At 44.7% G+C, this 16,462-nt stretch overlaps 1 protein-coding gene across 7 annotated transcripts in view; it reads right to left on the minus strand.

Annotated features, from left to right (window-relative positions):
• Positions 1-16,462, minus strand: part of ARHGAP44 (Rho GTPase activating protein 44) — a 232,785-nt gene that overhangs the window by 34,587 nt on the left and 181,736 nt on the right. For 4 of the 7 annotated variants that reach the window (XM_033961793.1, XM_033961798.1, XM_033961797.1 and 1 more), the window contains 2 exons: positions 12,896-13,117; positions 469-894 (listed from right to left, as the gene is read on the minus strand). The exons of 1 other annotated variant lie outside the window; for it this stretch is intronic. In XM_033961793.1, the coding sequence (XP_033817684.1) occupies positions 469-894; positions 12,896-13,117 (648 nt within the window). The remainder of the gene's footprint in view (positions 1-468; positions 895-12,895; positions 13,118-16,462) is intronic. 2 more of the 7 variants (XM_033961795.1, XM_033961796.1) reach the window with 2 other exon arrangements.

Raw genomic sequence — 16,462 nt, forward strand, 5'->3', positions numbered from 1 at the left:
CTTCCTCCTCTCTGCCTCTTCCCACTCCTCCCCTTGCCATGCGAACCCCCCCCCCTTCCCTTCTCCCGTACCTCTAGCTGTTCACCGTCATGAGCAACAACTTCAATACGTTGCTCGTGACCGTGTCGGCTCTCCCGCTGACGTCACTTCCGGGTACTGCACATAGGAAGTGACAACAGAGAGAGAGCGGCTGGGGTCGCGAGGAGCCTGCTGAAGTTGTTACTCGTGGCGGTGAGCAACTAGGGGAGGGCAGGAGGGGTGAACGCGGCAGGGGGATCACCCTCGCTACACAACTGACTTTACTGTGATTCTATTATGAACGAGTCATAAACAGCAGCTCCACTGCCTGCCTTGCGGTGTTTGGATGTCTTCTCAATATGTGTACATACGTCTGAAAGAGCAGAACATTGAACACAAGGATGAAAATGCCAAAGGCTTATTTTGATGGTCAAACAAAGAGTTATTTACCTAGTCAGCCCGATTCCTCTGTCTCTGGTACAGGTACAGGTGACCCACTGGGCAGAGGCTGACATAGGAGGGGTATAAGGAGAGCCAGATAGGTCAGGTTTGGTTAAGACAAGGGGGGTTTTGATGTACAGGGGTGATACGTTAGTTTCGGGAGCATGCGATTCGGTGAGGGAGCTTTGCTTGGGAAGGTGCAAGAAGCACGGTTTAGGGTTGGAGTTAATGTCAAGCTGGTGCAGGGAGGGAGGCAGGGTTTGGCTGTAGCCCGTCCACCTGTAAGGGGAAGGGGCCTCTGGCCTAGCTGAGGACTGAGCCTTGGATTGGTGATGGTGGGAATGGTGATAGCAGGGGTAAGGGGGAGGCCTGTCATCCTCAGGGGATGGATAGCTGTAACAGGATTCCGACCACTGGGAGGACACGTCATCTGCGCTGTAGATGGGGGGAAACAACAAAAAACAAAATAGAAATAAAGAGCAAAAATGTTTGCACACAGAGGAACCAAACAAAGGAGGAGAAGTACAGAAACCCCCACGAGAGAGAGAGAGACGAATGAAAACAGACACATGAAAACAGCTTTAACACAGAATCTTCAGCAGAACACTTATCAGCAGCCCTAAAGATAATACAAAATGTAAGTGGCTGAAAAGGAACGACTACTTCAACTAATAAATCAAAATGAACCAAACATGTCACAGGCAGTTGAATCACCAGGCGGTGTCACGATCTTTGCACTAATTGAATGAATGATTAGAAAACCAGATCAAACTCCCTTTACCCCCGCCTGTTCTCAGACCAGGCACTGCTACATGCATCTGCCCTAATGGGATGGAGGATTTTCTGTGGTACAGTGGTGCCTCACACAACGAACTTAATTCGTTCCAGGAGCAAGTTTGTTATGCGAAAAGTTCGTTATATGAAACGCGTTTTCCCATAACAATACATGTTAAAAAAAATAGTTCGTTCTGCAGCATAAAATATGCTAAGATGACATAAAAAAAGATAACTTTGTCAAAATGGTGAAAATGGTGGTCTTGCTGAGGCCAAACTCTTTGACGAGGTCACACTGTTTTACCCCACATTCACTCCTTCTAATTATTTCCCGTTTCATTTCAACAGAAATCACCTTCCTGCTTTTTTTAGAAGCCATGATATATAAAAAATATTGAGTTTATCTTAAAAGGACGACTGTATACAGTGAGAGAGGGCAGTTAAGCGCAGTGACTAACGACTGCCTGCAGTGACTGCGCGGAAGGATGCAATACATCGGCAGCTCGGGCGACTTCGTTGTGTGAAACGAAGTTCGTTGTGTGAAACGAAGTTCGTTGTGTGAAACGAAGTTCGTTGTGTGAAGTTCGTTGTGTGAAACGAAGTTCGTTGTGTGCAGCGTTCGTTGTGCGAGGCGTTCGTTATGCGAGGCACCACTGTACTTTCATCTTGGGGAGTTCTATACTCTACTAGGCAAATGTTAGCTGCTATTACCCTCAAAAGCATTTCCAACGGGGCTGAGGCTACACTTTTTCTTGTAGATATGAAGGTATACCATAGGCATTGAGCTCACCATATAGTACTCAATGATATCTCAGTCTAAGACTATAGAAATGCGCTAACTTTACATGGTATGCTCTCTAAACAATGTGTACTCAGCGGAGTAGTGAGGGGGGGGGGCGAGGGGGCAGTCCTCCCCGGGCGCCATGTTGGCGGGGGAACCCTTCCTCCTCTCTGCCTCTTCCCACTCCTCCCCTTGCCCTAATGGGATGGAGGATTTTCTGTGGTGCATGGAGCATGCATAGGTTTCTGATGAAACTGCATATTCCATTTCCTAGAGCCCTCTTGGGACTCTGGAGAATCTCTCGATTGGAACAAGATCAGTGTACCACGGTACACCGACGTTTTAGCGCAGGACAAAAGTGCTCCGACAATTGCGCGCAGGAGAAATCGGGATTTTCGGGGCAACATTGTTGGGTTTTTTTGGGCAAAGTTAAAATTCAAACAGTGTCGGCATCCCCCAAACGAGAGGGCAACTGTAGTGTGGGGGTTCCCCCACACACACACCCGCCCTCAGAGCGGTAGAGCCGGTTTTCAGGAGCAGAGTGCGACTTTTTGGTGTATTGGGGAGGGGGGATTCCCCCACCACACCCTTTCAACATGAGCGCGAGGATTTGTAAGTGTAATGGGAGGGGGTTCCCCCACACACACCCTCAGAGCGCAAACGGGAACGGTCATAAGAACATAAGAATTGCTGCTGCTGGGTCAGACCAGAGTGGCTTTAGGTGGCGGCGGTGCGCATTTCTCCTTTCACACAAATGTCGGAGCATGATTGTCGGCGCACCAATGTCCGGCGCGCATTTGACGGGTCATTGTGTACCACATTACTGTGAACAACTGAGTTACCAATTGCTCAAATTCCTAAGTGAAGAGAACTGCTTCCTTGAAACTCTGGTTACTGGAAGTCAATATGCAATATGGATATTTAGCTTCATATCACACACCCCCATCACGTAAAATAGTCTTTGTGAAGACTACTGGTGTCAAAAGCAGGGGGAACACAAAATATCATTTTTGCTTCACAGACAATATATCATATTTCCCCACATATAGGCCGCCCCCCTGTATATGCCGCAAAAAAGGCCTAGAAGAGTTAAAAAACTGGTAAATAAGCCGCCCCATTTTTGTAGCCGCCAGTAACTGGGTGGCCTATACTACATTTAAAAATCATCCCCCCACCCTCACCTCCCTCGCTGGTGGCGGCCTCGTCAAATCGTGCCGCCAGCGTTGAAGAGCAGGAGCCATGTTTGCGGCTGCAGGCCAGCCACGTGCTGCGTCCTGTATCACTTTGCAGTCAGTGAGGGAGGTAAGGGGAGGGAGGTAGGGGAGGGTGGGGGATGATTAAAAACCCCTACACAGGTCGCCCCAGATTTGCAAGTCACACCCACTGGGCCGGCTTGCAAAACCCATATATAAGCCGCGGCCTATATATGGGGAAATACGGTAAACAGTTTTAGCTGGTAGATTATCAACCGCAAGTAACAAAATACATGCATTTTTCTTAAAGTCACTTTTGCTAAACTGGTTTTTGAAATACGGAAAGGATCATGTGTTATTTTGTCATACGTATCTCCATATTTGACCTTTTTTGGGGATTAAAAAGCAACTAAGAAAAAACTAGACTGCACCGATCTTTCAAATCCATGTTATCTGACAGAATTTACGAGAACATCTTAGTCATCATGGCAACAAGGTCAAAGATGGAGGAAGGCACCGAATTCAAATTTCAAGCAGGGACAACTAGGCCAATTGCACATTACAACCCTCTAAATTCATGGGTCATAAGTAATAGAACAATTTATTGGTAGTGACTGATAGTACAAAAGAGTCCCAGATAATAATCGGGAGCCTCCAGTGAGCTGTGAGCGACCTGCAGCAAGGGTAGGTTACGTGATGAAGGAGTATCTCCAATGATGAACTAAGAACAAAAAAGCAAACCTACTAGAATGTATTCCCTTGAAATCTTTCAATGTGCATAATCTTAGGCTCAGAAAGAAGTAGGGTTCTGAAATTCTGGGATCCATCAGTTTGTTTGTTTTTTAAGTTCAATCATCTTTATTGACAGTTTAAAATATACAACAATCTGACATGAACACGACTGTACATGAAAAAAAAAAATGCTTTGGCATTGCCAACTTATTTCACGCCATTATGGGCGGCTACAACTAGTGAAAGCTTTTGGAGCGATTGGTTTGTCTTATGAATTCTAATGTTACATTTTTAAAGACTAGGATTATTTTGGTTAAAATTATGATTTTTGACATGAAAAACACAGGAATTCACATCTTTCTGATAAACGTTATCATGCGACCGATGTATGTGTCTTTAAAACCTCCTGGATGACAAGCAGTGGCATCAGAAGCTGGATCCCATACTTGCAACAAAGAACTTGAAGCAAACTAAAAAAATAATCAATTGTGCTTGTCTGCTACTGAGCTTCTCCTATGAAAGTTCTTAAGACAGGTCAGTTTGAGAGGATTAATTAATTTTTTTTGCTAAAAGTTGTCAGTACTGATTGTGAATCCATGACCACAAAATAAATGCTTTCAAGTTGGGAGATGACACACCAGCCTCCGTAAAGAAGAGCTGAATACTGCGAGGACAATTCTACAAAGGAGTGTCTACAACACGCTTGATTGGACCAATTCTATAAGAAAATTAAGCGCCTAGAATCAAGGCATAATCACTTACACCAGTCGCAAAGATGGTATAAATTCTCGTACCTAAATTGCAAAAGAACATGCATTGGAGTCTAGAATCTATATACACTTTTCCCTCGTTGTTCGCGGGGGATAGGGGCAGAGCCGGACCGCGAATGGCGAAAAACCGCGAATATCCGGCTCTGACCCACCCCCGCCTCCCTTCCGCCTTCCCCTGGCATCCCGGCCTTACCTGGTGATCTAGCTGGTTTTTGGGGCAGGAGCGATCTTCCTACACTCCTGCCCCGTGCAGCCATTTCCTAATGGCTATCTGCATGGGGCAGGAGCGTAGGACGATCGCTCCTGCCCCGAAAACCAGCTAGACCACCAGGTAAGGCCAGGATGCCTGGGGGAAAGACAAAAATATGGGGGGGGGGTTCCCCTCCTCCCCCCCCAAAAAAAAATTGTGATTATGTGAAATCGCGAGTAGGGAAACCGCGAATGGGGAGGGGGAAGTGTACATAAATGTACAATCCATCTATGTTGATTAACCTCCTCTTTTACTAAGGTATGCTAACCAATTAGCGTCCATAGACTAACAAGCACGCGTTAGCATTTAGCACGCGCTAATCGGTTAGCGCACCTTAGTAAGAGGCCTAAATCTTTCCTGCGCAAAATGTGGCTGGGTTGTAACAACAGTGTTGATATTACAGACACAAATGTTTGTGCCTGTTTGTATTTACAAGGTTGTGTGCTCTTACTTTGGGGCAAATTCTATAAGAAGTGGGCAAATGTTAGGCGCCGATATAGGCACCATTCAGCGCGATTCAAGCACAATTGGGTGCTGTTTAGTGAATCACGCTGAGCGGCACCTATTTTGGAGGCGCGCATTAAATAGGCCAGCTCTAGGTACAACCAAAAGTTAGGCGCCCATGCGAGCGCTTAAGCACGCTTAAGTGCAGTGATTCTGTAAGAAGGTGCCTAACATGTAACCATGCCTAACATGAATAGCGCCTATTTTTTTGAAGACTGCCTAAATTTTTAGAGGCGTCTTGTTACAGAATCGTGCTTTCTTCATAGGCGCCTATGTTTCAATCGGTGCTGATTATATAGCTTAATTGGGTTTGTTCTTCGATTTACATAGGCGCCTATCTAGACGGGAACCTCTGAAATAGGTGCCTAACTTTAGGCGCTAGTTACAGAATTTGGGCCTTCATATTTATATGACTGTGCATTTACCATAAGATTATGACTCCTGATGCAGGCTTCTAAGTGCCGAAACACGTCGCAGCTTTGTGGTGGACAATGAGACCTCTTTTAACCTATTATTTAATAAAATTGGACCTCTTCAGGCCTCTTCCCCTTTTGGCCCTACTTTTCTTGACTCCATTATTAATCACAAAAAAGTGGGTAGGAAATACAAGTATAAAGTAGAACCACAATAGACTCAAAAGAACTCAGCGGCTTATTGTTACTATCTTAAATAACATGTCAAATTTTTTGTTTGTTTGTTTATTTAAATGGAGAAAAAAAGACCTCAGCGAAAAATGGGGAGAAAGCCAAGATGAATCTTATAGCGGAGCTCAGCCCAAAGTCAACTTCAATCATTGGCCAAAAAACCTTCAAACAGTTTTTGTGTCTCATAAAAATAAACATAACAATACAGCACTTATCTTAATTCATTATTAACCCATTTATCTGCCCTCATGTTTATAACCTCATCCCTAGTAACCATTACCCAAGTGTCTGCCCTACTCCTCTGATTAAGCAAGTCTTCTGTTTGCATCCTTTATCATTTTATGTTGATTTTATCACCTCTTATAATAATGAATAAGCTGCCCTTAAGTTTCTTTGTTGTATATTTGTTGTACATCTGCCGTTCTGTGTGTGTTTATCCCCTTATATTTTCATTTAGTCAGATACCACTTTATTGCCTTTGATGAAAGGAGGTTAATCATATCAATAAACCTTAAATATTACTGGTGTTCAACTTTCATACCTGTCATATTTGCAATATTTTTCTTTTACAGATTCAAAATAAGTAAATAGTAATTATGCCTGCAAAAATTTGCAGAAAAATGTCATGTTCAGTTTTGCACCTTGGAGAGACCATCAGCTTCTGTTCATATAGGGACTGCCTCAAGTTTTGTACCAACTATATGTAATTTCTTGTTTAGGTCTGTATATAATGATGATAGGTTGATGATATGGTTCATCATATTTTGAGGGCAATTTTTGAAGCTTAGCAAGTGTGAACAGCAATTACATGTGTTTACATCCACTTGGAAATAGTAATTTCAGATCGTTGCAATTTATATATAATCCAAGCAAACAAAGAGAAAATCTTGCCTTATTGTAGTGATCAAACAACAAAAAAGGCAAGAGAGATGTCCTAACAACCAAATTATATCAATTTATTCTTTAAAAGTATTTCCCAACAAGGATCCAAGTTTCAGCATAAGGATATGCCTCAGGGGACACTGAGTCTTGCTGCGCTGGATCAACAAGTTCTTTCTGATCCTATTTATGTTTCTCCTGTGCAGTCCTACTCCTGTCCCTTCATCTGGCTGTGAGAATTCACCAGGCTCTCCTAGCTTCTTTAGTGAGTCAGACCTTGGAGCAGGAACTGGCTGTTATTCCTGATGTTGCTGCGAAAAAGTCGCAGCATTCAGCGGAGCACTTATCTGGACCTTCTCACTCCGGATCCGAGTCACATTGATCTTACGGTTCTTGAGCATGCAGCCTTAGAGCATAAGGGATATTCTGCCCTGGTTGTTGATACTCTTGTGAAATCTAAGAAGTTGTCTACGGTGTCGGCTTATGCTAAGGCGTAGAAGACCTTCTAACATTGGTGTTCCCAGGACCAGGTGGACCCTAATTCAGCTCCGATCTTGCTAATTCTTGCCTTTCTTCAGACTGGTTTGGATAAAGGCCTTACTGTGGCTTCTTTTTGGGCCCAAGTGACCGGGCTCTCCTGTTTTAGATCCTGGGAGCATAGGTCTTCCTTGGCATCTCATCCTGTCACTAGATTCTTGAAGGGGGCTCTTTGTGACTGACCACCGGTTAAGCACCTTTTCCCTTCCTGGGACCTTAACTTGGTATTGTCTAGCCTTACTAAGGCTCATTTTGAGCCCCTGCGAGATGCTACCCTCTTGGACTCAACGCTCAAGACAGTTTTTCTGGTCACCATCACATCGTCGCATCGTATTTCAGAGATGGGGGTTTCCCTATGGACGGTTCCTTCTTTCTTGCCAAAAGTAGTTTCGGCTTTCCATGTCAATCAGGAAGTGTGTTTGCCTGCCTTTCAACCAACAGGTTTCAAGGTACAGGACCACCTGCTGAAGAAACTGGATGTGCGCAGAGTTCTTCTGCATTGTTTAGAGGTCACCAAGTTTCATCTCTCTGACCATTTGTTTGTGCGGACTCATTTGGTTAAGCGGTGTGCTCCCGCTTCCAAGGCCACAATTTCCAGATGGATCTGTAGGGTCATTTGTCAGCTTACATTCTTGCTGGGAAACAGTCTCATGTTTCTGTCAAGGCGCATTCTACCAGAAGTGGGGCCTCTTTGTGAGCCGAAGCTAGAGCTGTCTCCCCTGAGGAGATTTGCAGATCGGCAACGTGGTCTTCTCTTCACATGTTTGCCAAGTGGCAGCAAGACAGGACTATGCATTTGGGTCCTCGGTCTTACGGATTGGCGCAGCAGGCCCACCCTAGCTTTTTGGGGGACTGTTTATGTACATCCCTACTGTCTAGAATGTATCACCTATTGCGCTGGAAAAGGAGATTATGTCCTTACCCTGGTAAGCTCTTTTCCAGTAAATAGGTGAGACATTCTAGACTCCTGCTCTGTCCTTCCTGCATCTGTTTATTTTCAGTCTGTCTATTTTTCTCCAAGCTGATTCTTGGATGTCTGTCAGCTCTTGAGGGCTGGGAAGAATCTGTATATATGTTTCTCTTTTGAAGCCTGTGTTGGCATTTAACTTTAATGTTGAGTGAACTATTGAGCCGAACAGGTAGTTTGAGCCTGTTGCTACAGCTGCCTCTACTTCACATGTATTGGATGACTCTATGTGCTTGGGTACTAACAGCAGAAGGAGTTAAACAGCCCAGTGAAGTACTATAGAGGCAGAGTGAAAAATCCGGAGTGGATTCCTTCTGCAGTTTGCAGCTAAAGGGAAATAACCTACGGCTCCTGTTAGAAGGCAAGCCAGTTCTTGCTCCAAGGTCTGGCTCACTAAAGAAACTAGGAAAGCCCAGTGAATTCTCACAGCAGGATGAAGGGCCAGAAGTAGGACTGCAGAGGAGAAACATAAATAGGATTGGAAAGAACTGCCAAAGAACTGTCTGCTTGTTGATCCAGCGCAGCAAGACTCGGTATCCCCTGATGAAGGCGTATCCTTGTACCGAAAATTGGATCCTTGTTGGGATGAAACGCTTTTAAAGAATAAATTGATATAATTTGGTTGTTAGGACATCTCTCTTGCCTTTTTTGCTGTTTGCAATTTATATATGTAACTGCTCAGAGGTGCAGAGATTCAAAGAGGATGTGGTTTGGGTGGTCTTACACATAAATTTTGTATTTTCCATTCGGTAGAAGTCTCCTGCTTCTAGCTGGCGTCTCTTGCACTCTACATAAGCCTGGGAGGAGTTCAAAGAGAAAAGTGAGCTCCAAATTACAGAAATAATTTGGAGTCCCTCAGGGTTCGGTGCTGGGGTCGATCCTGTTCAATATGTTTGTGAGTGACATTGCTGAAGGGTTAGAAGGAAAAGTGTGCCTTTTTGCAGATGATACCAAGATTTGTAACAGAGTAGACACCGAAGAGGGAGTGGAAAATATGAAAAAGGATCTGCAAAAGTTAGAGGAATGGTCTAAAATTCAATGCAAAAAAATGCAGAGTAATGCATTTGGGGATTAATAATCGTAAGGAACCGTATATGCTGGGAGGAGAGAAGCTGATATGAACGGACGGGGAGAGGGACCTTGGGGTGATAGTGTCCGAAGATCTAAAGGTGAAAAGACAGTGTGACAAGGCAGTGGCTGCTGCCAGAAGGATGCTAGGCTGTATAAAGAGAGGCGTAGCCAGTAGAAGGAAGAAGGTGTTGATGCCCCTGTACAGGTCATTGGTAAGGCCCCACTTGGAGTATTGTGTTCAGTTTTGGAGACCATATCTGGTGAAGGACGTAAGAAGACTTGAAGTGGTCCAGAGGAGGGTGACGAAAATGATAGGAGGCTTGCGCCAGAAGACGTATGAGGAGAGACTGGAAGCCCTGAATAGGAAAGGAGGGACAGGGGAGATATGATTCAGACGTTTAAATACTTGAAGGGTATTAACGTAGAACAAAATCTTTTTCAGAGAAAGGAAAATGGTAAAACCAGAGGACATAATTTGAGGTTGAGGGGTGGTAGATTCAAAGGCAATGTTAGGAAATTCTACTTTACGGAGAGGGTGGTGGATGCCTGGAATGCGCTCCCGAGAGAGGTGGTGGAGAGTAAAACTGTGACTGAGTTCAAAGAAGCGTGGGATGAACACAAAGGATCTAGAATCAGAAAATAAGATTAAATATTGAACTAAGGCCAGTACTGGGCAGACTTGCACGGTCTGTGTCTGTATATGGCCGTTTGGTGGAGGATGGGCTGGGGAGGGCTTCAATGGCTGGGAGGGTGTAGATGGGCTAGAGTAAGTCTTAACAGAGATTTTGGAAGTTGGAACCCAAGCACAGTACAGGGTAAAGCTTTGGATTCTTGTCCAGAAATAGCTAAGAAGAAAAAATAAAAAATTTAAATTGAATCAGGTTGGGCAGACTGGATGGACCATTCGGATCTTTATCTGCTGTCATCTACTATGTTACTATGTTACTTTGTTACTATGTCATCTACTATGTATGTTACTATGTAAATAGGGTGGTGAAGAGGCAGGGATGGATTCTTTTTCCTATGTGACTGTCCCCCAAACTGATGAGCTGGTAAAGAAAGCCTGAACAACTGGCTGCAGGGGAAGGAGGGTGTGGATGTTCTCTAAGGGAAACAAGTTCCCTGCCTGTGGTCTGCAAGTTGAGAAAGGTGCTGATAGAGGAACTGGGAAAGGGGATAGAACGGGCAAAGCAGAGCTGAGAACGCAGTAAAGAGAAGCTGATAGAGGGGAGGTGGGAAAGTAAGAAATGTGTTTTACTGGAAAGCTACCGTAAGTGGGGGTGGGGGTGGTGACAATTCTATAAATGGAAATTAGGCCTAACTCTGTGCTACAAACCATAAATGCTCTACAAAGAGTTTTTAAAAATAGACTGAATAAAATGCTTTAGTGTGCCTAACGACATCTGCTCAACCTATGTTCCTCAAATTCTGCAAAGCAAAACGCTTCCTAAGTCCATGCAGTGGCGTACCAAGGGGGGGGGGAGGCGATCCTCTCCAGGTGCACGCTCGAAGGGGGTGCACAGCCGGCCGGATCCAGAACCTCCCGCGCTGCTCCAAACGGCACCTCAGCACAGCTGCTGTACTTAGAGCAGAGTCGGCAGCCGCGCTGAAGTGAACGAAGGTCCCGCGATGACTACGCCGTCTACCGCCTCTGTTCCGGAAGAGGTAAGTGACGTCGGGGGGTGGACCGGCATCTGCAGTCATCGTGGAATTTTGCCACAACTAACTGCATCTGCCGGCCCAGCCCCCTCCGACATCACTTACTTCTTCCATCTGGAGCAGAAGCAGTCATCGCGGGACCTTTGGGATGGAGAAAGAAAGGAGCATAGTAGGGTGGTGAAAGGAGATCAGGGTGGCATGGAAGGGTGTGGAGGGTGAGAAAGGGAGTCAGGGTGGTATAGAATCATGCTGAAGGGTGACAAAGGGGGTCTGGGTGGTATGGTATCATGGTGAAGGGTGACAAAGGGGGGTCAGGGTGATATGGAATCGTGAAGGGTGACAAAGGGGGTCAAGGTGGTATGGAAGGGAGTGGAGGGTGACAAAGGGGGGTCAAGGTGGTATGGAATCATGGTGAAGGGTGAGAAAGGGGGTCAGGATGGTATGGAATCATGGTGAAGGGTGAGAAAGGGGGTCAGGGTGGTATGGAAGCATGGTGGAGGGAGAGAAAGGGACAGATGCTGATGGAATTGCAGGGAAAGAGACATAAGGGGGAAGGATACTGCATGGAATTGGGTTGGAGGGAGAGAAAGGGAGCAGATGCTTATGGAAGTGGGGGGTGAAGGGAGAGGAGAGAGTGAAATGCCAGACCTTGTGGGTGTGGGAGAGGGAAGGGAAGAAGAGGAGAGATGCCAGACCATTGGAGGAGGGAAGGGAGGAAGATGGATGCCAGACTAATGGGGGTGAAGGGAGAAATGGAAGGGGGATGCATAGTTTCTAGAACGGGAATAGAAAGAGAGAAGATGCCATATAGAAGGGGCAGAGAGAGGGTAGACAGTGGATGAAAGGAAGAGAGTGACAAAAAGATGAAGAAAGCAGAAACCAGAGAAGACAAGGTAGAAAAAAATTCCATTTATTTATTTATTTTTTTGCTTTAGGTGAGATGCATCGCTGTTTCTGTGATGTTGCATTGTATGCAGAGTCCAGCTTCTTGGTGCTTCAATTTAATCTTTGACTATGTATTTTTATTCTATCTCCCCATTTACAAAACTGTAGGGGGTTTTTTAGCATTGGCATCTGAGCTGTTACCACCGTGGCTAAACACCACACTACAGTTTTGTAAAAGGGGGAGGAGTTAGTTTGTGATTACATACTAGGCGAAGGTGTTTTGTGTGTTCGAAAAGACATAGTTTTCTGTTAGGATTGACTGTGAAGGATTGATCTGTACTAGTCTGGCTTGTTTAGTTTTACAATGGGTTTACTGATGTACTGCTCACTGCAGTATGTAAGATGCTGCCTTTTCCTAGATATTCATGTGTGACGTGTGGATTGTTACTAAAAATCATGTTTTTCATACAGATGGAGGGGGGGTGTCAAAAAATGATGGGCCCCAGGTGTCACATATGCTAGGTACGCCACTGAGTCCATGAACACCACCACAAAAGCTGTATTAAAAGATGACATTTAGAAATAGCCCTTGTACTTGTTTTTGGCAATTCAGACTTAGAGGATAACATTAGAATCTATATTTTGTGGAAGGATTCACAACTCATACAGGCCAAATAAAGGATAAAACCCAGACAGACTTGCAGAAACTGTCTTAATGCCTACTTAGAAATTCTATACTGAAAGAGAGAGAGAGAGAGAGGGCACAACAGCAGCTGCAACCCATGCTTACCTGGTATATTCAGGCCCTGGCTGTAAGGCCATGTGAGGAGGAGTGGGGGAGGGAGGAGCCACACTATCGAGAACCTGCTCAGCAATAGGTGACTGAGGCGTAGCAGCCAGATCAGAAGGTGGCGCAGGGGGCTGCATGGTAGGCGGGGTAGAGGAGGTTTTTCGAACTAAGGAGGAGCCTCTGCGGGCCACCCAAGAGGTGTCCATCACCCTGACACCCATGCTAGAGGAACACAAAGACAATTTCTTACCATTTCAAAGAGAAACAAGGAAAACAATCCAACTGGTCTGCAGTAAAAAGTTGGGCAATAAAGAACAAGGGGGAAAAAAACCTGCAGAGACGATGTACAAAGCACAGGATCTTTTATTGAAGTAGATGCAATACAGTGATCCCAATGTTGGTTCTCATATATAGAGATGCAGGACCCGACAGGGTCTGTGTTTCGGAGAAACACTCCTTCTTCAGGGGTCCGGAATGGAAAGAATCTCTTAGATGGAGAACCACGGGCATCAGAACAGGACACATCAAATCTAAAACAACTAGTGCCAAAAAATTTGATCCTGCTGCTACACACCAACATTGGGATGACTATATCGCATCTACTTCAAAAAAAGATCCTGTGCTTTGTACATTGTCTCAGTATATCCCGCAGTCAGAAGTCAGACATTGATAAACCATTCACATCAATATACACTATTCAACGTCATTTAGCCTCTTTAATTCCGCGCTATATTCTATCAGGGCTTCAGATATGCCATTTGGTCATTTTCCATTTGGCAACCATGGAAAATGTTTGGTGACCACATGGCATATCTGAAGCCCTGATAGACTATAGCGAGGAATTAAAGAGGCTAAATGACATTGAATAGTGTATATTTTTGTACATTGTCTCGGCAGATTTTTCCCTTGTTCTTTATTACCATTTCAAAGAGACAGGTTAAAGAAAAGCACACATAGTCAAGCGTATCAAGGCAGCACCGGCCTCACCTACCAGTGCCCAATTCTAAGATTCCAGCCGCTGCTTAAACCCAAGCCCACCAAATGAAATCTGCTCCTCCATGGAAACTCAAAACACATCAGAATAAGCATAGAGAAGGGTGGAAAAAAAATTACAATCTTAAACGGTGACAGGTCAAAAGCGCGTGCCGACAAAGACGCGCCGAGACAACTGAGCGTAAGGCGGAAGCCCGCGCCAAAGAAAAACAGTGTTTTAAGGTGCTCCGATGGGGGGTGGGGAACCCCCCCACCACTTTACTGAATACAGATTGCGCCGGCATTGTGGGGGGGTTTGGGGGGTTGTAACCCCCCACATTATACTGAAAACTTAACTTTTTCCCTAAAAAATAGGGAAAAAATGAAGTTTCCTGTATAATGAGGGGGGTTACAACCCCCCAAACCCCCCCACAACGCCGGCGCAATCTGTATTCAATATAGTGAAGGGGTTCTCCACGAACACCCCCCCGTCGGAGCCCCTTAAAAAATTGCTTTTCTTCGGCGCAGGCTTCCGCCTTGCTCTCAGTTGTCTCGGCATGCCTTTGTCGGTGCGCGCTTTTGTCTATGAACCATCTTAAACAATGCACGTTCTACGAATGCTGAGCTCTTCCAAGCAGGCTACTGCCCCTCAACTGCAATGCTCAGAGGCTTGATAAGGCTCTGTCTTCGATCTTCCATAGTGTTTGAGCCAGTGCCTCGCAAACTTCCGGAAGCCGCAGCACAATAAACCTTGTGCCGCAGCTGTAGGGCATCCAGAAATGTGTGGCTGTCGACGCAATGACATCACACGCATTCAAAACATCATCGCATCGATGTCTGCGCATGCGCGAAGGCCCTCCAGATGGGGCCCTGAGCCGCAAATGGGGGGGGGGGATGCCCTACCAAAAGAGAGCCAATTATTAGCATTAATTGATTTTCATTTTAAATTTATGGGATCTGCACCTGAAATTAAAATTAAGCGTCACACCAAAAAAGGGGGGGGGGTGGAAATGGAAGGGTCATGGGTGGATCAGGGGTGTTCCTCAAAGTTACGCACCAGGCTTCCATTTGTGCAAATGATTGCGCCTAAGGTTAGGCACATCTCTCTGGCATAAGCGTTACTTTATAAACTAGGCCTAACTTTAGGCGACTCATATGGAATAGTATTTAATTTTTTTTCAATTAACTTCAATGGTGTTGTCAATTGCCATGTCATTTATGCTATTTAAGACAATTTGGGTTGCGTACAAATTTTAGTTAGGCGTCCTCCATGTAGGCACCTAGCAGTGCCTTACTTAAGCACCACTAGAGTCTGAAATGAAGATGATTGCAAATCATTAAAGCTGACTCTTAAGATAAAATTTAAATATGAAAACTAATTTGTCTTTAAGGGAAAGGTAAACGGATTATCCTTAACAAATATGATGTCTTAAAATCTCAGGTACATCAGAAAGCTAATTCAAACTGCTTGTTAATCACAAACATAAATACTTGCACTTGTCTTTAACTCCAGTTTTAATTTAAAAAAATTAAATTGGATTTGACTGTATAAGCTGATGCTTCCCAACTCTGTCCTGGAGGCAAAGCTAACCAGGCTCACTTTTGGCCATCAGTAATGAATAAGAATGAGAGAGAGGTGTGCATACATTAGAGACCTATCCCCGGATTCTGTATAGGTTGCAGAAATTTAAGTATGGATCCCAGATCTGTGCAGACTAATTACTGGGGTGGGCATCAATGGGAACTCCACTAATATAGAACACGAGGATGTAACTGGCCAGACTTTATACGGTAAATATCCTACAAACAACGGGATAGCTGGATAGGCTGGAGTGAGCTTGGAAGGCAACTTCAACATTTGGAACAGGGACAATACCAGACTTTACAGTCTATGGCCTAGAAATATCAAAGAAGAGACAAGTTAATCTAATCATGTATTTTTTTAAATGGGTTTAACTTTATGGGCAGATTGGATGGACCGTTCAGGTCTTTATCTGCCGTCATTTACTATGTTACTATGTATAGTTAACGACCACTTAATTGGTAGCAATTAGGAGTTACATGTAGATCTGTCCTACACCCTTTCTATAACATGTTCACCTAAAATTCATCGCGCACAACTCCAGGGTGTGGCCATGGGAGGAGCATGTGCAGGTCAGAGGCACTGCCAGAAACTAGAAGCAATGTTATACTGTAGAACGCCTGCATTTGTGCATATAACTGCCATGAGCTGGGCTTGAATATTTACATCAGGCATACGTGCTCATGTGCATCACGCTAGTATTCTATAAAAGACGCTCAATGCAGAATACCTTTGCAGAATATTACCTTAGCGCGGATCATAATGGTACCTAACTTTGGGCACCATTTACTCCTGGTGTATGTTACTTTATTTGTTTGCATACTGCCTGAAATCTCCTCCTCAACTATTGTCGTGTCCCAGCAAATCCAAGTGAGTGTCTCTAGGATTCAACTGAAAACATTGTTCTATAACTCTTTGTAATTTTGTACAGCAGAACTTCCTTAAAGACATAAAGGATGATGGTAGGCTGTCTTCTTCTTCTATTAGATTTGTTTAAAAATGGGGGGGAGGGG

The sequence above is a fragment of the Geotrypetes seraphini genome, chromosome 10 (genome assembly GCF_902459505.1).
Source record: "Geotrypetes seraphini chromosome 10, aGeoSer1.1, whole genome shotgun sequence".
Classification (NCBI taxonomy): Eukaryota; Metazoa; Chordata; class Amphibia; order Gymnophiona; family Dermophiidae; genus Geotrypetes; species Geotrypetes seraphini.